The sequence below is a fragment of the Natrix helvetica genome (genome assembly GCF_964273705.1).
Source record: "Natrix helvetica genome assembly, chromosome: 1".
NCBI classification, from domain to species: domain Eukaryota; kingdom Metazoa; phylum Chordata; class Lepidosauria; order Squamata; family Natricidae; genus Natrix; species Natrix helvetica.
This window is the reverse complement of record NC_138548.1, coordinates 133,512,182-133,537,530: the sequence shown is the minus strand read 5'-3', so window position 1 is coordinate 133,537,530 and position 25,349 is coordinate 133,512,182. Positions and strand designations below refer to the sequence as shown.

At 41.8% G+C, this 25,349-nt stretch overlaps 1 protein-coding gene across 1 annotated transcript in view; it reads right to left on the bottom strand.

Moving 5' to 3' along the window:
- The window catches only part of GLI2 (GLI family zinc finger 2), a 270,161-nt gene that overhangs the window by 26,677 nt on the left and 218,135 nt on the right, over positions 1-25,349 (bottom strand). Inside the window, exons 5-8 of the mRNA XM_081968304.1 lie at positions 21,539-21,730; positions 7,442-7,643; positions 4,530-4,743; positions 2,953-3,066 (exon numbers count right to left, since the gene is read on the bottom strand). Coding sequence (XP_081824430.1) covers positions 2,953-3,066; positions 4,530-4,743; positions 7,442-7,643; positions 21,539-21,730 — 722 coding nt within the window. The remainder of the gene's footprint in view (positions 1-2,952; positions 3,067-4,529; positions 4,744-7,441; positions 7,644-21,538; positions 21,731-25,349) is intronic.

Here is a 25,349-nt window from a genome sequence, read left to right as displayed (position 1 = left end):
CTTTAAAGGCCGTGGATAGTGAGATTGGATTAATTAGTCAAAACCACCCACTGTTGATTGCTTATTATAAAATACTGGAGAAAACACAGGCTACTTATATATCAATAATTTCTATAAATCACCCTAAATTTTGAAAAGTTAGGGTAGCATAGAGGCAAACAGTTAGTCAAGGAGTAGCAAGTACACATTGTAATGCATTGGGATGGTTGCTGGTCAAAATTGTCCAGTATTAATGGACCAAGAGTGCCTATAGGAGGGCATGTCAAAAGAATCAAGACAGAGACTGTGATAGAAGCCCTGTCCTTATTTTTTTTACATAGCTCATCTCCTTTCTTTCACTAAAGAGTGTTGTACGTTCAAAATGGCCAATACTTTAAGAGCATAGTTGGGCTGTTGATGAGAATGCAGTGCTGAAAGATTTGCCATCTTTTACACCTAGCTTTCTGTTCTAAGAGCATAGTAGCTTCTATTGAACAAGTATACCAGGAATACAACAATACTCATATTTTGAAAGAATGCCCCTAACATGCTGCAGAAAACCTAGTATACCTTGCCAGTAGGTTACACATTCTTGTGTTATGTTTTTGTGTTGCTGTTTGCCATGCTGACAATAAACTGAGGCTGTGATTCTACACTTCCAAAAAAGTTTAATTCATCTGAAATCAACTTAGGTCTATATTACAGAATGGCACAAAGGTACACACAAAATAAATTTAACTAATTGGGACTTTCTAGGAAATGGGCTTTCGTGGAACATATGTATGTGTGCAAATAAGTCACATAGAAACTCTACAGAGGACCTGTAAAATTATTTTCCAGGAGAATTCTAAACATAAAATGTGTGAAGAAATCCATGCTTAGCCACAGATGCCAATTCCCAGAATCAGGATTTCCAATGGCAGATGGAATTCTGCAACTTGGATGCCCTTTACATTCCTTTACAAACTCTTTTTCCCTGCGAGAGAGGAAATCCTCTTTTCCCGTCTCTGGGCCCATCTCTTGGTGTAAAGCAGCTATCTGATTTGATTATGCTGGGAGTAAAGCAGGATTGTTGTTTCAGATCCTGTGTTGTTTTGCTGTCTTTGTATGCCGAGCAGTTCCCAAACCAAATGCTCTAGAGAGATGTCTTTTTGCCCTAATCGTGCTGACTACAGCATGTTTATCTTTCCCAGATATGCTATCTTCATCAATTTTACCAGCCCCCTGATGATTGCACATGTTGCTGTCCCCATGCATCATGCCAAAACCCGCTTCTGAACTGGAACTGAAAGAGAAATTTGTCATAAACTCTTCTGTTGGCTTGACAATAGCAAGCCTCATATTTCATGAAAATGAAGTGCCTAGAGCACTCCCAATAGTTTACAGTTGTGATAAAGAACCGTCAGAGAGTGTGTCAGCCACTAAGCAGCCTGGAACTCAGCAGTTCTGATAAGGACACATAAACCGGTGGGCCTTTCCGGGTGTCAAATACTGTGTCACTGGGGTAAAGGATGCTGCTCTCAGCAATTGCTTCCTGAAGAGGAACAAGTCTCTTATTGGGAGCTTCCTATTGTGTCACCAATTCTTCTTGTCATCTATCTTTGCTCTCCGATGCCATTATCACTCGCTTGGCGAGTCAAAAGTGTCAAACATCTTTCTTCCGGTTGCTTAGATGCAGTGTGACATGTCTGTTGAAAAAAAAATGCCATGACCCAAGGACTCCCAACATGTTCCTTTCCAATCGCTCGTAGAAATCTGCAATCATGGTGAGATGTGCAGAAGGAGATCACTGATCTTGAAACATTCCCACTGACACAGTTTGTCGAGAATTGCAAATTTGCTAAATTCAGATCCCTGAATCCTGTACTTTAGAACGAAACTGTACTTGAAATTCTTGAGACTGCAACCCTGAACACTCACTGTAGAGAGTGTGCCTATTTAACACCAAAAAAGAATGTAATTTGTATGGCAACAATCTTTGCAGTAAACAATTTCAAAGAATTTTAGGTGAAACAGTCAGGAAAAAACCTATTGCTAATCAGCCAGCACGTAGAACAGGGGTGTCAATCAGAGGGGGGTGAACTGGTAGTGGAAATTGCGACTGGGTTGCCAAACCGTTAGGGACAGCAGGCTTGCCACACTCCTGAACTGATTCCCCGGTCACTGTGGCATGTTTTTGGGGGGCATTTTTAATTTTCTATACATGTGCAGACCTATTTATAGGCAACTATGCAGACGCACAGTGAAGCAAAGCGCGCACGCACTGAACTGGCAGTATCACCAGCAGCAAACCACCTCTAATGTCAATCAATTTCATTGAGGGCCACATCAGGGTTGTGTTTGACCTCGAGGGGGCTGGGGTGGGTACGGCCAGGATGGGCATGGCCAGCTCAAAGTCACTCATGTCGGGGGTGCCTGTGGTGGCCCAAGTGCTCTGCCAGTGAAAAAGTGCCCCCGAGCTCCGTTTTCAGCTGAAATGGCCGTCTGCAACCCTCTGCCAGCAAAGGGGGGTGGGGGGTAGGGTGGAGCTGCAGCTGCTGCAGCCGGAGAGTGTTTGTGGTAGCACCTCCTGGTTTTATTTTATTTTATCAATTTTTAGTACTCCAATTGGATCCTTTTTTATTTAACTCTGCCAGCAAAAAAAGAGCTCGGGAGGGCCATGTGCAGCCCTCCTGAGCTCCCCTTTTGCTGGCAGAGGCACCAAGGGCCGGTCTTTCACTGTTTTCAGGGTGGCCCCACGGACCAGATCTAAGCACCCCGGGTTTGAGTTTGACACCCCTGACCTAGAAGATCACTTCTCAATTTCAGTGTGGCTCCATCACTTAATGCATTTGAAAGACAATGTATATCCCACACTTGAGGTTGCTGCCTTCTTCCTCACTGCAAATTCATAATTTGCTCAAATAGTTGTGGATTACAACATTCTAGCCAATCAGTCCAAGCACTGAATGTAGTCTTTCCTTTAGGAGTTACCTGAGTCGGTGGAGAAGCTGGTGGTAGAATCTCTGTTTCAGTCTTGACTTTACTGCGTTTATGAATTACCGGATTGACTGTGCTGCTAACGGCCGATTCACTGCTTTGCTTGTTCTAGTAAGGCAAAAATAAAATGGAGATGAATTAAGTGGTCATGAATAAATGCAGCATTGTGGCATTGTAATTGACTGAAATTGGTCAGTTTCAGATGACTGATAAGTAGCTGCTGTACATAAAGATGAAAATGAATCCAGGAAACAAAAATATGGATGGGGTTTTCTCCCTTAAAAATCTGCCTGCATTTTCCAAATACTATTATGCTCATTGAAATACCCCTTGTAATGTATTTCAGCCAGAAATGTACAGTATTAATGTTTGTCTATGATGGACAAATTACATTATTATTTTGTAAGGTAGCAGAAAAAACCTGCAGCCCCAGGGTCAGAAGGGATCACTTAAGATTATGGGTCTGGCCCTCAGAGGTCTCCAATGCTGTTGATAAATGTTACATTTTAACACATCAGTAAAGGAACATTATTATTCATGTTGGCAACAATTCTGTGAATTGTGTTTGAAATTAAATCAAATGATCATCTAGGTGTATCCATTTTGGAGTTTCAGCACAAAACATCACAATCAAATGCCGACTTTGGCCAACATATATTATGTTCCCCTAATTTATGGTTCAGGATAGACCTGCTACTGGGGAATAAATCTTCATCTCCATTAAAAAGATGAAACCCTTTGGATAGTAAATATTTTGCAGTGTTATTTTTCACATCCCACTGCTGATGAGCATGCAACACAATTGCTTGAACTAGCTGCTTCAATATGAATTGGAGTAACTGTATGGATTTCACCCAAGTTGGGGACTTCAGTTTACTTTGATTCATCTGCAGATTGGGGACAAATAGCTGTATTCTTTCCAAATAGATACATTCAGCCCTCACTTACCAACTAAAAGGCACTAGGTCATCAAAATGATATCTGATTAAGGGCAAATACACATGCAAAGTTAATCTTGTACCAATGCGGCTGCTTCACAATCTGAGTACCAGTTCATTTTATGGCTGATCACTGTAGCCCATCAGCATTCACTGCTGGAGAAGCACGAGCACTGAGGCTCACTTGGCCAAGGATAAGAGCACTCTATGAGGGGGACCAGAACTTTGAAAATGTGGGATCATCATCACCTTTTAATGACCGCATAGTCCCTTGCGGGGTGGAGTCTAAGCAACTGAATGCAGCTAGCAGAGTGTTTTAATGGCCAGATGCCCTTCCTGCCACCAATGCGGAGATTTGTTCAGCAGATATATTCTCAGTATGCCCAGAGAGAGAAATGCAGTATCTGCTTCTACCTAGGATCAAACTCACAGCCTCCAGATTGTGAGGAGAGCTCCACTGCTAGGCCACCACACCACTCTGTGAGTGGGAAGACTTGGGATGCCAATGATTTAACATGAAAAGCTAGGGTTGTGATGAGTGAAAGTGACAGGGGCAGTTGAAAAGGTTAATGCTAGGCTTTGTGAAAGTGCTTTCCACAAGACCACCTGAAACCGTGCTGATGAGGATCCTACCTGGTTGGACTCAGGGATGCAGTTGCTGCTGTTGCTGATCTGAGCAGGAGAAGAGTTGACCGAGATGACAGCTACATGTTGCCGGGTAGGGAAAGTTGGAGATGGCTGTAGAAAAGGAGGGGTATGTCCAAATGCTGAGCTCAGGCCTCTTTGCTGGTTCAGAATTTGTTGGTATGTCACTGGGTTGATTGGATGAGGGAAGGTAAAGGCAGGACTGGAGAGAAGGAAGAAAGACCAAACTGGATTGGTGGAGCCTTTAACAATTACAATAAATTATTGAAGTTTGCTAAGGGCAGTTGCTGAGTTGAAGTCAGCCTGACTGGGCTACTTCCTTCTCCTCAATATAGCAGGCTGTCCCATGCACCTGTCTTGCTTCTGAATCTTAAAATCTTTGCTTGCAAAATATACAGAAGTAACCAGGATGAGTTGGAACCCTAATGAACAATAACTTTAGATCATTACATTTTCTTTTGGTGCATTCTGGATTTTCTAAGAAATCCCCCTAAGGCAGTGATGGCGAACCTTTTTTGGCTCGTGTGCCATAAGGGGGGGGGAGCGCAGGGGGGTTGTGCATGGGCGTGCTGTACCCATAATGCAATGCGCAATTCCCCCAGTGCGCATGTGTGCATGAGAGGCGCTCCCCCATTTTTGCATGCTTTTTTCGCCCTCCCCAGGCTCCAGAGGCTTTATAGGAGCCTGGGGAGGGCGAAAACAGCCTCCCCCGCCCTCCCCGGAGGCTTCAGGGACCTTCAGGAGGCTTTCCTGAAACCTCCGGAGGGCAAAGAATTTGCTCATAGTGTCATTTTTAGTCCTCTGGAGGCTTCAAGGAAGCCTTCTGAAGGTCCCTGAAGCCTCTGGAGGGCTTAAAGTGACCCTACGAGCAAACCGGAAGTCCGTTCCTGAACTTCTGGTTTGCCCTTAGGGCCATTTTTTTGCGCTCCGGAGGCTTCAGGGAAGCTCTTGAAGCCTCCAGAGGGCCTCCAGGGAGGGGGAGGCTCTTTTCGCCCTCCCCAGGCTCCTATAAAGCTTTTGGAGCCTGGGGAGGGCGAAAAATGGCTTTAAAAAAGGCCTCATGTGCCCTGACAAATGGCTCCGCCTGCCATAGGTTTGCCATTCCAGCCCTAAGGCAATTTCCCTTGACTTTATGCTTCTGTTTTGTTTTGTTTTCTGAGATTAACAAGCTCACTGGAACTGGCCTTTGTCAGTTGCATATTATCTCTTTGCTGACCATGAATTACACATGGTCAGTTTAAGATTATCAGAAGATCATTGATGAGCACTAGAGATTTTTGGGGGAGCCATGTATCATTCAAAGTCAGTATTTCTATTGAGATATTGTGTACTGTTTCCTATAGTTTCCTGTCATTCAGTGGCCCTGCTGCTTCTGCTATTTGAATCCTTCAAGGGAGGAATTGTACATGTGGGAATTACTGCTTACTATAAATTAGAAATGTGATTAATGGACATATATACCCCCTAGTTCTACCAAATAAAGTACAAGAATGTGCTGACGCTTAAAAACAATTTTTACTCATACCACCAGGAAGTGTGTCTCATTTTAATAATATTTTTTTTTATTACTGGTTCATGTAAGGATTGACACACTTATAAATAATCAGAGAAAATCAGCTCAGTTGTTGATAACTTGGGTAAATAGATACAAACTTTAAATAATTGTTTACAATTGACAGTGATGCACAGTTTCTGAAGAACATAAAATAATCCACTTGAGGCCTGCTCACTTTCAACTTAGTGGAAAAAGAACATACCTCTCTCTGTTTCTGAAATCAGGGAATAGCTTCATCTCTGTATGCCAATAAAAGCCTTTGGAATCAGTTTGCAAACAAGACATCTGCACAAGTTCCATTTGAAAAACGTTGATTTTAATAACCAAACAAATATGACTGAATGTGAGAGAATGAGGCTGTTTATTCTGGGCCTGTTGCTTTAACTGTAGATAAGTCATAGGCGGTTTATAATCTCTGGGCCATTGCTGGCTCCTTGGTTGTCCTGATTCAAAATTAAATATGGCTTTTCTCCTAGAACAGTGGTTCTCAACCTGTGGGTCGGGACCCCTTTGGGGGTCGAATGATCCTTTCACAGGGGTCACCTAAGACCAGGGCCGGATTTTCCTATAGGCTAACTAGGCTTCAGCCTAGGGCCTCAAGATCAAGAGGGGCCTTTTATTTTTATTTATTATCCGTGCCACATTTTTTATAAAGGTTAGTACCAATTACAACATTTAATATATTGATATATATCACAGTAATGGCGTATTTTATTATCTCTCATGTAATTTACAAACTTAAAAATGGGAGGTGAAGGGGCCCCATAAGTGGAATAGCCTAGGGCCTCTTTTCATTTAAATCCGGCCCTGCCTAAGACCATCGAAAAACACATATTTTCGATGGTCTTAGGAACCGAGACACCAATTTTATGGTTGGGGGTCACCACAACATGAGGAACTGTATTAAAGGGTCACGGCATTGGGAAGGTTGAGAACCACTGGTCTAGAAGTACCAATGGGGGGGGGGGAGTTAAGTGTTTTGACAAGCCTGGCAGTCCTATCTCATGCTTTGGATGGCAGGTAGACAGGCCCCTCTTTGGGCTGCTTATGGTGCAGCCGACCGATCTCCCCTAAGGCCATCAAAGGCCCGGTAGACCGCTCCCTCCTAGGCCATGCACGCAATGCAACTCCATTGGTTTTATTTTGAAGACAATTGCTATTTTTCTCTTCAATTTATGTATGTGCTCATGTGCCACAGTATGCACCTATTGGTCCAGTTCTCCACAAGAATCCTAGTTTGGCCTCTTGGGGAAAATGAATTCCCAATTCCTGCTGTAGATAAGGATTGTGCCAGAAACTGAAAAGTTGAGAATTTCATCGCCTGAGATATTTCATCTTCCCTTACCTTATTGCCCCTGCTGATAAATGGCCGTATGAGCCACTAGCAGCCGAACTACTTCTGGAATTATTGATATAAGCGACCAGGGAATTGGGCGAAGTCCGAATCATGGTCTGGAGATCAATGCTGGCATCAGACAAGGGGGATATAGAAAGCGCTCGCTTCCTGCTGAGTCTTGGTGTTACTCTGGGGCTGGAGAATCTTGACACTGTGTGAAATGAAAATAAGGAGAGATGGCATCGTTCCAGAATCAAAGAAGCTGGTTTTCAATCTTTTGAAAAAAAAAATATTTCAACACAATGAAAGTAATTTGAAATCAAATGCAGGTAGTCCTCGACTTACAACCGTTCATTTAGTGACCATTCAAAGTTACAACGGCCCTGAAAAATGTGACTCATGACCGTTCTTCATAGTTACGACCTTTGCAGCCTCCCCGTGATCATGTGATCAAAATTCCGATGCTTGGCAAACCGGTTCATATTTATGACCTTTGCTGTGTCCGAGGATCTTTGTGATCTCCTTTTGCAACCTTCTGATAAGCAAAGTCAATGGGGAAGCCAGAATCACTTAACAACCGGGTTACTAACTTATCAACTGCAGTGATTCACTTAACAACAGTGTCAAGAAAAGTCGTAAAATGGGGCACAACTCACTTAATGAATGTCTCACTTAACGACAGAAATTCAGGGCTCAATTGTGTTTGTAAATCGAGGATTAACCTGTACATTTACAGTGTGAGTGATGTTTATATATGGTCAGTAAGACCATATATAAACATAATTTTATCTATGGGCATTCAGAATGATAACCTCTGCTGTTATTACATGAATGACCACAACCAACTCCTGCTCTTGGATGGAAGAAAGAGAAGAATAGAATGCTACTATCTAGTGCTCTCTATGCTATGAAATAGAAACATTTCCAAGGAATCCTTTTAAGGTTGTCTGCAGGGGACGGTCAAACAATGAAGACTCAAAAAACTCAAGACTGTGACCACAAACATGTGACTGTGGCCCAGTGGTGGGTTTCAATTTTTTTTAGAACCTATTCTGTAGATGTGGCCTATTTTGTGGGCGTGGCTTGGCAGTCATGTGACCGGGTGGGAGTGGCCAACTTGTAAAATGTGGTGAAACTCATTAACACTCTTGCTTAGCAACCAAAATTTTGGCCTCAATTGTAGATCGTAAGTTCTTTCTTTCTTTTTTTCTTTCTTTCTTTCTTTCTTTCTTTCTTTCTTTCTTTCTTTCTTTCTTTCTTTCTTTCTTTCTTTCAATTTCCTTCCTTCCTTCCTTCCTTCCTTCCTTCTTTCCTTCCTTCCTTCCTTCCTTGTGTGTGTGTCTCTCTCTCCCTCTTTCTTTCTTTCCTTCCTTCCTTCACTCTCCCCCTCCCCATCTTTCTCTTTCTTTCTTTCTTTCTTTCTTTCTTTCTTTCTTTCTTTCTTTCTTTCTTTCTTCCTTCCTTCCTTCCTTCCTTCCTTCCTTCCTTCCTTCCTTCTTTCCTTCCTTCCTTCCGCTTCCTCTCTTCCTCCTTTCCGTTTTCTTTCTCTTACTTTTTCTCTTTCTCTCTCTCACTCTCTCTCACCCCCCCTCTCTCTCACACACATACCTTCCAGTTGGCGAAAATTTCTGGAGGTTGGCAAAGAAGCCTCATTTTCCCTGCTGCCCGCAGATCTTGGAGGAAGGAGGCAGGGAAGCGAGCCTCGGGCCTCATCTCTGCCTCCTTCTTCGAGAGCTGGCTTCAGGGACGGCCAGCCTCTCCCGCCACTGCACTCTTCACTCATCTTCCACCTGGAGGCTCTGCCGGCAGTCACCTCTCGAGAAAAGCGCAAACGGCCGCAAGCCTCCCGAAGAAGACGCTGGGCAGCAGTGTGTGTGTGACGGTGAAGCCTGCTGCTGCTGCTGCTCCCAGTAATGCAGGCTTCTCGCATTAAGTTGCAGGAGCACCAATTCCAGCAGCTGCATTTGCCTTGAAACTTGCTGTCCCAGCAACCCGAAGGGGACATTCTCCCAGTGGCAACTCTCTCAGGCAACTTTCTCTCTTGCCATGCAAGAACCTCCTGCTCCAGCCTCCCTTGCCCTTACTACATTAAGATCTCTGCACTTCCCATTCCCGCTAGAAGCATGCAGGCCACGTGAGCGAGCAGGCACGCGAGGCCCCCCAATGATCTGATGCAAGCCGGGAGGAGCCAAACTGCCCCCAGCCATCCTTGCTCCCTCCTGGCTAAGGGTGGGAGCTCCTGAGAGGTCGCTGGGAGAATGTCCCCTTTGATTTGCCAGGACAGCAAGTTTCAAGGCAAAACACAACTGCTGGAATCGCCTCGTTTTCAAGGGGTGGGGAGAAATCCATCTTTTTCCTCCCTCTCCATGGACTCCCCCCAATTGGAAATGAAGTGGCTGTCAAAGACAAGGGAGCGCGCCCCCTGTGGCTTGTTCAAACAGCAGAAGAAGGAACAGGAGGGGAGTTTGGCTGTTTGAAAAGCCCCACGTGGAACTCCCCTCCTGTTCCTTCTTCTGCTGTTTGAACAAGCCACGTGGGGCGCACTCCCTTGTCTTTGACAGCCCCCTCATTTCCAATGGGGGTGGGGGGAGAAATCCAACTTTTTCCTCTCTCTCCATGGATCCCCGCCCCAATTGGAAATGAGGCAGCTGTGAAAGACAAGGGAGTGCGCCCCAAGTGGCTTGTTCAAACAGCAGAAGAAGGAACAGGAGGGCAATTCCACGCGGGGCTTTTCAAACAGCCGAATTCCCCTCCTGTTCCTTCTTCTGCTGTTTGAACAAGCCACGTGAGGTACGCTCCCTTGTCTTTTACAGCCGCCTCGTTTCCAATTGGGGCGGGGATTCATGGAGAAGGAGGAAAAATATGGATTTCTCCTCCCACAATTGGAAATGAGGCGGTGTCAAAGACAAGGGAGCATGCTCCATGTGGCTTGTTCAAACAGCAGAAGAAGGAACAGGAGGGGAGGATTCAATGGACAAGCCCACGGGCGCATGCTGTTCTCTCCTCTGACAGCCAGCTTGTTTCCAATAAAGGGGGTGGGGAATCCATGCGATTTCCTCCCTCTGCATGGATTCCCCACCCCCTTCATTGGAAACGAGGAAACTATCAGAGAGAAGAGGGCAGCGCATGCCACGTGTGTTTGTTGTGGGCCTCTGGAAGAACTGGTATGCTAAGGCATGCTAAATTTCACCAACCAGTACACCCGTACCAGTCTGTACTGGCTGAAACCCACCCCTGCTGTGACCCCCGCTTTTACTGATGATGCAGGAGCAGGGATTTGATCACATGATCACAGTTACTGTCTTGATTTTTTTTGACAACCCCCATGCAGCTGCTCCAGGTATTAATAGAGTATAATCCTCTCTAATATGAGATTACTAATGTCTACAGTATTTTTAATTATATGAGCTTCATAGATCCTGGAATACACTTCCCAGTGAAGTTTAGGTGGTATCTTCTTTGATACAATTTTGATGTCAGTACAGATTTAAGGAAAAACATGATTTAATTTAGTTTATCTCTGATCTCTTTGGTTTTATATGGCATTATGAGACTTATGGTTGACTGATTTGTTGCATGCAATGAACATGTTACTTTGCTTTCATTCTGGTTGTAAGTTGCTCTAAAGAGTTAGGATGGCATGTAAATTGCCTTGCATAAATTAAGGAAAAAGGGCATGCTAAAGTTGCATCCGATACAAACATCTTTGACTTTCACCTTCTCATCCCCTCCATAAAAGTGGGGAAAAATGAAGATTTGCCATAATACTGTAAATGGACATACTCAATTAAAAAAATATCAATATAGTTACATCGAAGGTGCCTTTGCTCTGAGGAAAACCTGTGCTGCCATTTTCCTGTTATGCATTTGCTATACTTGGGAGCTACTCAAGGTTAAAACTAATAGTACTGACCAACAAAATCAAATCAATATATTTATTTTACACAGAGCTAAAAGGTGGAAAAGTCAGATAAGTTAAGTAACCTGACGTCTTGAAGAATTTTGTTTGGTTTGACACTACAAAAGCAACTTCCCACTAATCTAGTTTGCATATCCCAAACTAACTTACAGATCACAACATGTTCATCCAATGATAAGCTGTTGATGAAATATAACTCAAACAATAGCATTTATAAGCTAAAGACTTTAGAAGGGGATGTGAAGATACAAAGATTGATAGGTAGTAATGGAAATTGCAATCCACACTAAATATTTTATTTAGAGAAATCCGTGTGAGAGGATTTACTGCTGGTGTATTAACTTAGTACAGGTTGCTACAATGAACAATTCATTTTCTAAAACTGGTTGGCAATGTAACAAAAAGCTTGGGTCATTTACATGTACGTATGTATAAATGTACAACCACTCTTCATTTAGCAAGTACTTCGATTAGACATCATAGACAAAAACAACTGTAATAATCGTTGTCCAACCAAATGTTGTGTGCCTGACAATAACCCACATTGGAATGAGAGTATTCTGTTTGTTGCACAAGAAAGTTAACACAGTGCTTCTAAAATCAAGGCTGGGTGCCATAGGAGAATCCCAATGACGGCACAAAAGGAAAACAGATCTTATGCCTACTTATGAGGGAGGAACTCAACAGTTCAAAAACAGCCAGGGTCTATTTGTCTAGCAGGCAAGATTCATTGCTTTCACGTGGGTATGAGCAACTACAATTCTCAATGGAGCTATTAAACATCCTTCCAAAAATTCTCCTATTTGGAGAATAAGCAAAGTAAATGGACGTAAGTAGTGTAAGCCCTTCATTTTAGGTCTTCCCCTCTCAGTTGACTTCATAAGAGTTTGGTATTTAATTAATAGTTGGGTTGTTTGCTTTCCTTCTTTAAAAAACATTGAGTTTAGCTGTACTGGTCTGTATATTTGTCTGTTTTTTGAGGAGGAGAAGTTGGGCTCCAACTACGAGCCTTGGAATAAGATCCTCTTTGAACTGGGAAAATTAATTTAGTTGGGAGAGGCCAAAACATTAGGTTGGTTCACTTATGGCTTGTGGAGGAAGACGATAGTGGTTTTAAAGAGTAAATAAGAGTCTCCTTTGGAAGAGTTGTCAGTCAATGACTTTCATCATTTCTACAAATAAATCAAAGGTTTTGAATATAGGGAGGTTAGAAATTAGTTGACCAAGCAACCTCATAGAGGCCAGCTCTGGTTTCAGCATGTTTGCCATTAAATTAGCAATTCTCAACCATTCAATCAAGTAATCTCCACTTTACTTAGGTCTGTACCAGTGCTAGGAGCACTGGTTTAATATAATAAAAGAGAGAGGGGGAAGGAGGGAGGGAGGGAGGGAGGGAGAGGGAGGGAGGGGGAGGGAGGAATGCTTAGTGAACAGTTACTAGAGGAGTTGTCTCTAGAAGATTCTTCCCTACGTGTCAATTATTATTAGTAATTAATTATGAACATGTTATTTATGAACATGCTCACCAAATTTACTGATGTTTGATTTCATAATAGTCAAGACATGATAATGCAACAAAGATTTTATAGATATCTCAACAATGAATTATTATTATATCTTAAATTCCCATAATTTGCCATCAACCTCACCAGACTAAGATTATCAAAAATCTCAAGATCAAAAAACAAGAGAAAATTACTGCATATTAGTTTTACTTATTGGCCCCAACAAACTCAGCATATATTTTCCCTTCACTGGATTTCACTATGTCTTGCTTTCAGTCATGTGCAATAACAAAACCTCTTTCATCTAACAAATAATACAATAACAGAAACTCTTTCATCCAGGAAATAATGCACTTTTCCTTGATGGGCTTGGCTTAGTTTGTCATCTGAACACTGATAATTTTGGCTTATTCAATAAAGGATGGTTAAATAAAGCCAGGTTTATTATAAGGTATGAACCAGGCCAGTGCATTGCATGGTGGACTGCAAACACATTGGACTGGGGATGTCCAGCTTTGTACTTTAAAAAAGCTATTGACATAGGTAACCAAGTACATGATAAACGTAGCTTGTTCCCAAACCACTTTTCCTAAGCAGTACCCTCCTTATAACACTCTGGGGCTTCTTCCCAACACATATCCATTATTGCTGTGATTCTGAGCCCACATGCAATGCAGACTTTGGCCACCATTATCCTGCTTCTACAGTGGTGGTGGAAGTTCATGCAACAGATACCCCTAGAATTAAGTGAACCCAGTTCTGCTTAGATATTAACAATACTCCCAAGCAGAAATAGCAATGCTCTTCTGAAAAAAAAAACTGGACAATCACCTTGGGGAGTTCAAAATCCCAACCAATCCAAATTTTGGGGTGGCTGGTAGGCTTATATCAGCTAATCTAAAGGCTTCATTCAGTAAAGGCAACAATTATCAGTCAGATAAAGCATTTGAAGGAGCTGAATTGACAGGTAGGAGTTAGCACTAGGCATCTCTGCAGGAAACAACATGAGTTTATCTCCAAAGACAATTCAGTGAAACTTTGCCAAGCCCGTTCTTAACAGCTGCTACTTTTCACATACACTCATCAGCTAACATCATACATAGAATGACCTCTAAATTTTACAGTTTCGGCATTTAAGAAATTCTATTTATGTAATTCAATTTATTCTAGTCTTTTTAGATATGAGCTGGAGGATTCCCTAAGCCTCCAAAGCATCAGTTTTATTGAAATCTACTTGAAATCTTACTCACTTCCCATGTGGCTCTGGAGAGTTTTTTCAACTCACCATCTTACTATCAAACTTAATTTTATACTCAGTTCTACTCTTTAAAATTACCTTTAATTTCTTTAAGAGTTAAGTACAATATAGCTTTTCTACTGTTTATATTTTTAAAGGTTGATCTACCATTAAGGTAAAAGCAAAGGCTTCCCATGCCCAGTCATATCCGACTCAAGGAGGTGATGCTCATCTCCATTTGCCAAGGGAGCCACCAGTTTCCAAAGACATTACTGTGGTCATGTGACCAGCATGACTATACCCTGAGGTGCATGGAACTCTGTTACCTTCCCACCAAAGTGTAGCTATTTATCTATTCATATCTGCATGACTTTGAACTGCTAGATGGGCAGGAGCTGGAGCAAGGAATGGGAGCTCACCCTGTTGTGTGGCATTTGGGTTTCAAACACGGACTGCCAGCTTTGCAGCATCTTTCACCACTGAGATATTGTACCCCTTTACCTACCATACAGCTGCATCTATTGTATAGAGCAGGGGTGTCAAATTCAAGGCCCTCTAGACGGATTCGGCCCATGGGGTGCTTAGATCTGGCCCATAGGGCCACCCTGTAAACAGTGAAGGACCAACCCACAGTGCCTCTGCCGCACACAGCCCTTCCAGGTTACTTTTTCAGCCATGATGGCTCCTGCAGTCCTCTACCAATGAAAACAGAACTCCCAGAGGGCTGCAGGAGGCTGAAAACGGGCCCAGGGGTCCACACGCACCCCCAAACTCTGTTTTCACTGGCAAAGGGCTGCAGGAGGCCATTGTGGACGAAAACAGAGTTCTGGAGCCCATTTTCACTGGCAGAGTGCTCGGGCCACCACAGGCACCCCGACCCGAGTGACATGAAGCTGGCCCACCCTGGCCACGCCCACCCAGCCCCCGAGGTCAAACACAACTCTGATGTAGCCCTCAATGAAATCAAGTTTGACACCCCGGGTAGAGAGTGTATGTTATAACAATAAAATAAATAAAAAAGAAGACATTCAATAATCTTGCTATAGGAAACACACTGTGGTTTATCGTTCCGCACTGGGAGATCTAAGGACATTTATATAAAGATGGGTTTCATGAGGAAGACTAATACTACTGAGCTCATGAGAATTTAATTGAGAAATTGAGTACGCCCCCTGATGAAACAGACCACCATTGGCTTGCAAATTCCCATGCTAACGATGCAGATGTGATCATAAGGGCTGCATAACTGACTGCCAATACTGCACGCTTAATCCAGCAACTGCTTCCCTCTGTGGGCCCAGCAAGACAAGCATCTCCCTGAAGATGTACTGCCGAGGTTGGACAGCATCTAACATATACCTAACCTCCTTTCAAAACCTCTGTGTGAATGTGTCTTCTTGACAATAGTCATCCAGCTAATGAGGAATGATGCAGCACATTATGCTAAAGGTCCTTATTTTGATTATCCCTACAAGACAGAATTTTGTCAAGAGAAGATGCAAACATATTCACTCATTCACCCAAATTGATACATCCACGAAGGGCTTTTTGTGTGTGTGTGTCCATTCTACTTTACCAAAAGGAGTGAGCAAGCTGGCTTTCACAGTCATATTTATCTCTGTTACTCCCACCTCTCAAGGGAGATCTGTTTATTAATGTGCCACTTCCCTTGATAAATTACTAAATAGAAAGAAAAGCCTTGTACTCGTTCCTCGCTGCTCCTTCCCACCATGATTTATGCTTGCTGTGTCAGCTCTGCCATTGGTTCCCATTAATTGGACCACTGTAGAAATCTTGATGTCCAGGAGCAGCCCAGGTTTTATTGGTGCAACCATTTAGAGACCTCTAATCTTTTTTTTTTCAGGGTATAAAACTCTGCTGGAAGCTGTCAGTTTCTGCAAGATAACCTGGGACTTATTTTATCACAAATCAAAGCATTTGCATTTCATTACTGTCTGCTCTAATTTGGATCCTCCAGATATTGGAAGACGTGATGAAATTTCTTTGGTGTTGTTGATTTTTTTATACCTAGAATTGAACGCGGTGGGTTTAAGTTTCCATTAGAATCTGCTATGTGATGCATTCACATATATGTTAAAGTCAGAGTCTGCAGGACATTCTTACAGGCCACCCTCTGTGAATTTATATTTCATCGCCAAAAGTCAACCGGTTAGCTTTGACTTATGAAAAAATGTGTTTGCCATTGGGTAGAGTATTGAAGTCTATCATCATCATCATCATCATCATCATCATCATCATCATCATCATCATCCAATTCTCTGTGAACAGCGATAGTCATTGAAACCAAAACATTCTGCCAAATCACACTTCAACATCAGTTTATGTCTTAGTTAGTAAAGAGGCATTAGAAGTCCTTGTAGGTTCTAAATGTTGTTATGTACGTGTCTGATAAAATAGATGATATCAAGGCTTCTGTAGATGCCTGACAAAATGTCTTTTACATTCCCTATTTGTTTCCAGGGACTGGTAACTGAAATTGGTTTTAGTTAATCACTGGTTCTGTTAATCTTCTGAAGGCCATTCCAGACCTGATATTTCCTTTTAGGTATTGAACCAAGATATCTGTTGAGCCTTACATGTAGGGTGAGTTAGTTTCTTTTTGGTTAGTGTAAAAAGACTACCATTGTATAGTTTATGTGACTTTATCAGATTTTTTGTATTTTTTTTTACTTTTTTTTTATTAGGCTTTCAGTTTATTTTTTTATTTTACATTATATTATGTTTTTATGCATTGTTAGTCACCCAGACTCACTATTTTGAAACAGGCAGTCATATAAATCACTTAAATAAATATAAATGATCTCTTGTATCCACGATCCAGAAGCAAGGGAAAGAAAAATTATTCCAGGAATTATTGCTGCCTTTGTTGCAGTAATTTGTCTTTGTACTTTCTTTCTTTTACTGAACAATTATCTTGGATCTATGTCTAACTGATGCCTCAGTGAAAGATTCTGTGAAGCCAACATCTGTATGGCCGTGACCATCATCATAATATCTTATCAAACTATGCTGATATTTTAGTTTCACTTCTGAGGAAGTAGATAGGGTGGGAGTTTAGAGACAAACAATCCTTCGTTATCTCTAAAATGGACAGATAACATACAAGGAAACAAGGGTAATAAATGAGTACATATGTCAGGATGTTCTTGGACAGCGAAGTGACCTGCCAGCATTTTAAAAGAGCACACAGGAACAAAGAACTTTTGAATGTGCAAAAGTATTTTTTAAAATCATATAAGGCATGGGCATTCATTAAACAAATGAAAAATGGACACATTGTGGTATGCATATTTAAAGTACTATAACCATCCCTGTTGACCTCCTCTATTCATTGTTCTACAACAGGGGTGTCAAACTGGTGGCCCACCGGCCAGATGCGTCACATGTAGGCCACGCCCACCGCAGCTCCGTGAATGGGAAAAATGTTGCAAAACATCACGTGCTGGCAACATGACGCAGCGAGTTTGACACCCGTGCTCTACAACATCTACAATAATCCTTGTCATGGCTTCTCCCTAGGCTCAATCTTTTTGATGATTCTATCTAATATACTAGCACACACTCCTACAAGTTATATCAAAATGGAATCAGTAGTTATGAGGAGCATGAAAGGATATTCACACCACAATATAGTATTTACAATTATTTACAAAATATCAAAACAATTAAAAGTTATTGAAAGTAATGAAGAATCGGTAGGAGAAATAAATGAGGGAAGCAGGTTTGATTAAAACAATTATTACAGCTAACAAAGTATTGTGGGGAAGCAAAATGGAAGATTAAAATATGATGTGAAAGAAATGGATGGGAGTTGAAAAAAATGGAAACCTTTAGAAACCAATTAACTGACTAATATGGGGGTAACGCATGGTAAAATTAGAATGAAAAAAATCAGTTGGTTGTTGACAAGAAAGACTGTGGTTCTTCCTCCCCATAGCCACATAAGAATAGATCTTGGTAACCAAGATATATTTGTCAGTGTATATCTTTCAGTCAACTTGCAATCATGACATTTTCCCTGTACTTCCATACCAAGATGTTTACCTGAACAAATGCCCCAGCTATTTATCCATCCCTCCATCCATCCATCCATCCATCCATCCATCCATCCATCCATCCATCCCCAAAGTCACCCTGAATTGTCCCACTTCAAGCGAGCTTCCAGGTTCAATTTCAGTTGGAGTACAGCTTGTTCCAGTTTAGTGGAGACTCTTATAATGAAAGGATAATCATGCACCAATACGAAACATTAGATTTAAATATAAACTATTGTTCTTTAAAGCAATCCATTTAGTTAATAGCATTATCAAGCAGCTTTGAGCAATTACATCAATTTTTTATTTAGGTTTATATCTGCTTCATATTGACTGATATTTCCTGCCCCGTTTATATGCCCACAGACTTTTCTATCTCCAAAGCTATTCATACTTTGACTCTTTTGGAAAAGAGCTGAAAGTTCAGAAAGGGTGAGCAGAGTGCTACCCAACAGAGCTTCACTTCACCTCCTTTGGTGTTTAATTAAAAAAGGAAGCTCACTCCTACATGGCTGGATGGATATCTCTTCTGTGCTCCTTCTGCTTTTGTAAATGAAGTAAAATCCTATTCATAGGACAGTGATGGCGAACCTATGGCACGTGTGCCACAAGTGGCACGCGGAGCCATTTGTCAGAGCACGCGAGGCGCTGCCCTGTCAGCTGAGTTCACCTTTTTAAAAGCTATTTTTAGCCTTCCCCAGGCTCCAGAGGCTTTATAGGAGCCTGGGTAGGGTGAAAAGAGCCTCCCCCACCCCCCCCGGAGGCTTCAGGGACTGTCCCTGAAGCCTTCAGAACGCTTAAAACCACCCTCAGAGCAAACCGGAAGTCACTTCCGGTTTGCTCGGAGGATGGTTTTAAGCACTCCGAAGGCTTCAGGGAAGCCTCCGGACAGTCCCTGAAGCCTCCGAAGGGCCTCCGGGGGGTCAGGGGAGGCTCCTTTCGCCCTCCCCAGGCTCCTATAAAGCCCCTGGAGCCTGGGGAGGGCGAAAAAAGCATGTAAAAATGGGGGGGGTCACATGTTGTGCGCGCATGCGCACGGGGGGGTCGCGCGTTGCATTGTGGGTGCGGCACGCCCGCACTCAACCCCCCTGCGCTCCCCCCACTTGTGGCACGTGAGCCAAAAAAGGTCCGCCATCACTGTCATAGGACACCAAATCAGAAGCAATATTAACTTAAGCTGAAGCAGGGTAAATAAATATATCATCAGAGTTCTGTGTCAGGCAACTCCTTTATCACCAAACAGCATGTGGCTGCGCTTTCTAATGTTCTTGTGATTTTTAAAAATGTTCTGGAGTGTCACACTGCATCATGTTTGTTCTGGCACAGGTGATGTCCTAAGAGGCAAGTTTCTTAGGGTCCTTTACTTTTGCAGTTCAAGGTATTCCAAGATCCTTCTTGAGCAACACAAAAGCTGTCTCACCACCCTTAAAAATCATTAAGGCTCCTTAAGCCAGCATAAGCAAATGGGATTTTTGAAGAATCCAGGACTCAGCAACATTTTAGCCAAAAGATCAGAGGAAAGAACTTTGAGAGACCCACCTGGTATTGTACTTTCTGTTGAGTGCAGTGAAATTACATTTCAACAATGCAACACCATTGTGATGCCATATCCACGACCCACAACAAGTATTAACTTATTTTGAAAATTGGTACCCATTTAACTTTGATAGCTCCTCTTTTTGCAACGACTAAAAAGCAGCGAAACACAATCCATGTTAGCAAACCACATGTGCCAGTATTTCCTATCCTCAGAAAGTTGTGACCTACACAAAGTGGAAACACTACAGTGATAGTCATTGTTATTCATTTGTAGGCATTTTTTTTTTGTGGCGGTGGCAGAGGTGGGGGGTGGGAAATCATCCCAAGGATTGAAAACCAGAGCCACAAAGAACTCTTTGGAAAGGATAAGGACTGATGGGGGAACAAAACAGCCCTTCCAAACTAGTAGCCTTTTAAAGTTACAGATGAACCTCCTCAGATTTAAAAGCTGACCTCATTTCTTTGGAGGTTGCTAAGGTTTTATCCTCCTGCGTGAAATTAACATAAATGCAACAGGGCGGAACTGAAGTTTTACTCCACAGAGGCCTGCTGCGAATTCTTCTATGGCACATTAAAGGTTGAGTAGTTTACGGTAGCCTACTCGTCAACAGAGAAGCCATGAGCTGGAGGGGTGGAGACACACTCCGAGAGAGGCCGATTTGAAAAGAGAACAAATGAGGGAATCTGAAGCATAGAAAACAAATTTGTGTGCTATTTTATTTCACTAAATTCTATAAGCAAGAGGTATATGAGCTTATGTATTCATCAACTTTCCCATAAGCTACATGGCTAAAATTCAGTGAATATTCATTATCGAAGCTCATATCACAATAAAAGAATTGATTTCTAATATGCTACTAGATTCGGTTTTATAAAACACTCACATGGTTTAACCTGCAAAACTATACTCAAACTTACTACTCGGTGGCAGCAATGCATAAGACTTCAGACACATGCGTTTCACAGTGGCTTTTTCCAATGGTATTGGCATAGTCCTGGTAAACTTTCTCCTACTTAAGCCCAAATATTGTCATCAGTTAGAACCTGCTCAATGGTTTCCTTATTTCCAGTTGTTCCCACCTTATCTGTATTTGGGAAAGGAAGGAAGCTCGAACATAAAATCCAGCCACGTTAAGCACTTGTTAATCACATTTATTTAATGGAAGCGTTCGTAGCATCTCCCCACTGAAAACGGTTAAAAGCGCTTCAGCTATGATGACACGTCTATAGTCTCTCAACAACTTGAAGAGATCCTCATCTCAAAACCTGTACTAATTCTTCAAAATTAATTCCTCCCTTTCTTAACTGGTTTGAAAGGCTGGAGCTGTTCAAAGCATGAAGTTTAACAAGCAAGCAAAACTTTAGATGAGAACCTTTTTCCCTTCCGTCCCTCCCAGTTTCTGAAGAGGCGGGGTCCAGCATTTGTTTTTGCACTGTGAAGCAATCGTGCCCGCTCTCACTTAGCATGGCAGAGCCTTTCAGTTCACACGTCTTAGCTTCCCAGTGTCTGCCAAGTTTAATGAGGGTGTTTGTTATCCAGTAGAACTGGAGATTTAGCAAGACAAGTTGTACATTCTTTAAGAAGAGTTTGCAAAAGCAAGCGGGGGAGAGGTTGGTCCTATTATTTGGGCCATGTGGCAAAACAGAGCCTTCAGCCACATGCAGGAAGTAAGAGGATGTCAAGTAACCCAGTGCATCCAACAATCTTGTCTTTCTTAAGACACCTAGGGGAGTGCACACGTTGACATTTTTATGATCAACGTTACAGTGCTATTCACCCACCTGAGAAGAGGTATTCCTGCAAGAACATTCCTGAACATGGATCCAGCCAGAAGAGGCTCTTTTACTCACCATCTACAGGGCTGAGGTAATCATGAAGATGCGTGGCCCCGGCTGCTGCTCCACTCTGCATGAGGAGGTCCCCATAAGGATTCGGGTGGCTGGCCATGAACGCCATCTGGTGATAGTAGTCTGCAGGGCTGGCTCCTGGAGGAGGATGGGGAAGGCCAAAGAGACTCCTCTCCTTCAGATGCTCATGAGCTACTGCACAGGGAACAAGACAGGGGCAGAGGAGAGAGGAAGGGTAAAATGTTTCCAGACAGCAAAATATCTGCAAAGATGCTAGAAACTCCCTGTTCCCTGCCAAAACTGTGTAGTTGTAACTCTGACGTGTGCTCGCTCTGGACAAAAGACACCAGGCTGGGGCCCTCTACATTCCTCTATTTCCGCAAATTTATAAACAATCTCTCATTTCTAACCCCCCCTCCAAAATAATCCTGCTGTATGAACACAGAGTTCACAAGGGAGAAGGAAAAAGAGAGAAAGAGGGGGGGGGGAAGGGAATGGAGGAAAGGAGGGGAGACTTCTGGATGCAGAAATGTTGTCGAAATTAACATCCTGCTTTTTACAAAAGAAAAAGACAGACAAAGCCTAGTTAATGAGAAGCAGCATAAGAAAATTAAAGCAGGGATCTAATAAACTCTCTCTCTCTCCCCCTCCCTCCCTCCCTCTGTGTATGTGTGTGAGGGGGGAGAGGGGGCAGTTATAGTGTGCCTGGCAGTGGAAAACCATTTAGCTTGCCAGAACCAATTATCCTCACTTTTGCCCATTTGTGAATTTTCAAACCTGCCTGTCTCTATGCCCATTCTACACCGAACTTATTTACAAAGGGATGAGGGAGGGACGAGGAGAGAGGGAGAGAGAGAGAGAGAAATTTGAAAGCCAAGACCAAGACCCCTTTCTAGTGCCAAATAATAATAACATTTCTTCTGCAGGAAGAAAGAAGATTCAGGGGTCATACTGAGAGGAAGAAAGACTATTAAGAGCAATAAAACACATCTGTAGCTTACTTAATGCAGAAGCTTGGAAGCTTAACACTTGCTAAAGGGAAAGGCCCCTGGGATCAACAAAACCAAGTCAGCAATTGAGAGAGAAACTAGGTTTTACCAGATGCGTTACATCCGTCTAGCTGAGGACATGCCTCACACCATCCAGTTCTAATTCTGTAGAGGTGAAGTTCTAGCTTCATCCCATATATAGAAGAAGTGAAGTTTAGATATTTTCTTTTGACTTTACTGTTAAGTAACAGATAAGCACCAAGCTATAGTATCCTCCACATAGGAGAAGCTAGTTAGGAGGCTGCTTTTTACTGAAATCCATTTTGATGCCACTTACTTTTGATACTGTTTTCAAGAATAAATTAGTGAATATGAATAGTATAGCTAACAGTATTCCGAATTATTATTTTCAGCCTTCCACCTTTTTCTCCATTAAACAGATCTGCCTCCTCTTTTTCTCTTTCTCTTAACATTAGCTATAATAAATATTCAATGTGTAGCTGATAACAGATGGCAAATGGTGACATGTGATTTCTGGTCTATTTTTCATGTAGTCCCCTTCCTCCACCCCACCTCACTCTTTCCTTCAGATTCCTTGGTAATCTAGAGGTCAGCCTGGAAATTTAAACAAACAAATCTGTTCAGAAAGAAGGTAAGGGCAACATACTTCCATATTATTACCAAGAAAACTGGATGGCCATGACAGGAAATCAGTAAGAGCCAAGCTTGATTAGAAGACTTGACCTTTGCTTCCCTTCATGAAGACCGATAACCAGACCTTGAGCAATTTGAAAACCTTCAAGTCCTGGAGAACATTTGGCCTGCAAAGTTGGACACTTGGTTTGAGAATTTGACCCAGTATCCTTTTCCTATTTCTTAACAGCCTCCTGTTGGGCAGCTGAAGAAGGCCTTACATTGAATCATTGCTCTCTGGAATGGGAACATTCTCTGCAGCCATCTTGTTGTGGACAACTCGCCGTGGCCATTTTGCTGCCGCCAACCTGCCTCGGGACAACTTGTCATGGGCAATTCCACTCAATGCAATAAATGTTATTCGTCACTGTTTCTTCAACATTATTTCCACTTTTGTCAATGGAAATAAAGTTAAAGAAACAGTGGCATCTAACATTTATTGCTTTGAGTTATCCCGCATGGAATTATCCATAGCAACATGGCTGTGATGAGTTGGCTGAGGCAAGTTGTCCTAGACCCGTTGCTCTCTGCCTTTCCTTTTAATGCATACAGTTCAAGGATAGGCAGGTATGAGTGTGAGGGCTACATCCATTCCTCCATGACCCAATCCTATTGAACCACGTTTTGTCGATATTTCATTTAAAAATAATTTTTTAACTTTTAAATAAATAAGGAATTTGTCTGTTTTCTTTTTTTTCTCATTAGATATCATCATGAAATGAATCACAAAGAAAACATGAAAACTCCATGGAAATCTTTGATACAATAACAAGGGTGTATATCCTGGTCAATATAATCCAAGAAAGATATTGCAGAATTGGGAAATATACAAATAAGATATGATATAGAAGAATATTATTAGTGAAAAGAAAATGAAGAATGTTAGTATACTAATATTCTTATTAGTTTTCTTCCCTTTTATACTAGTACATTATACATTATAAGTTACAATGACTAAAACTACCCATGATGTAAGTGCAGTTCGATTGCCTTTCTATCAGAGAAAATAAAGGGTCAAAGGTCCACCCACCCATCCTCCAATTTATTGGAGAATATGGGGAATTCTAGGATCATACACAGGAAAAATTTGCAGAGCAACTTTGGTTCTGAAAGATCTGTAAGATCCAGCAAGGTTCAAGTTGTGTGATCCAAGAATTCCAGTGCCTCTATATAAAGGCATGGAGATGTTGTAATTAAAATAAATGTTAATTGTAAAGAAGCAGATTTAAATTAGACATCAAGAAAAAATGTCTTAAAGACTGCATAACAATGCAATAGACTGCCTTGGAAGGTAGTGGGCATTGGAAGTGTTTAAATTAGGCAGTGGGTTGGATTAGATGATCTTCAAGATCCCTCCAAGTCGTTATATTCAAGATTATGTGCACTCATATATAATTAACAAAAGGCCAACCTGTTGGTAGAATGATTCATCTCTTCATTCATGAACATAACTAATTCATAAATGTAAAGTTATGATTTGGAAATATTGCTATTAGCCATATTACTGTGAGGGATTTGGGAGGTGTATAAAAGAAACCCATGACAGGTTTCATTGGGAGTAAAGGGATCTAGTTCACAACTCTTGCAGCAGATGAATGACAAGGACTGAAAACCAGTAATGTTCCTCATTCCTCATGCAAAAATTCATATAAAATGTACTTTGGGAAAAAAATGTTCATAACAGAACATATAACAAAAGTTTGTTTTAAAGCAAGTATTAGAAATAACTGTATCTACAAGTCTATGCTATAAATAATCTCATATAAAACCTTGTCTTTTATGAAAAGTTGTGCACTGCATAAAACTGTGAACAATATTATCAACAATGTAAAAAAAATTAATGGAACAGAATAATATTTGTAAGTCTGTAATACTGACATGGATTTAGACGGATGTGTATATTGCTATTATTGTCCAAAAGGATCATGGATATTTACATTAATGGTAATTAACCTAGAGAATCCCAAAAATGTTTTTCCAAAAGGCAACTGGATTTTGTTTCTCCTTGAAGACATTTCGCTTCCCATACAAGAAGCTTCTCCAGTTCTGACCTAGGAAGTGTTACTGTACAGACGCGCCCTATTTGCCACAAACTTTCACTTTACCATTGAGTCAATCCTCAGAGCCTCACT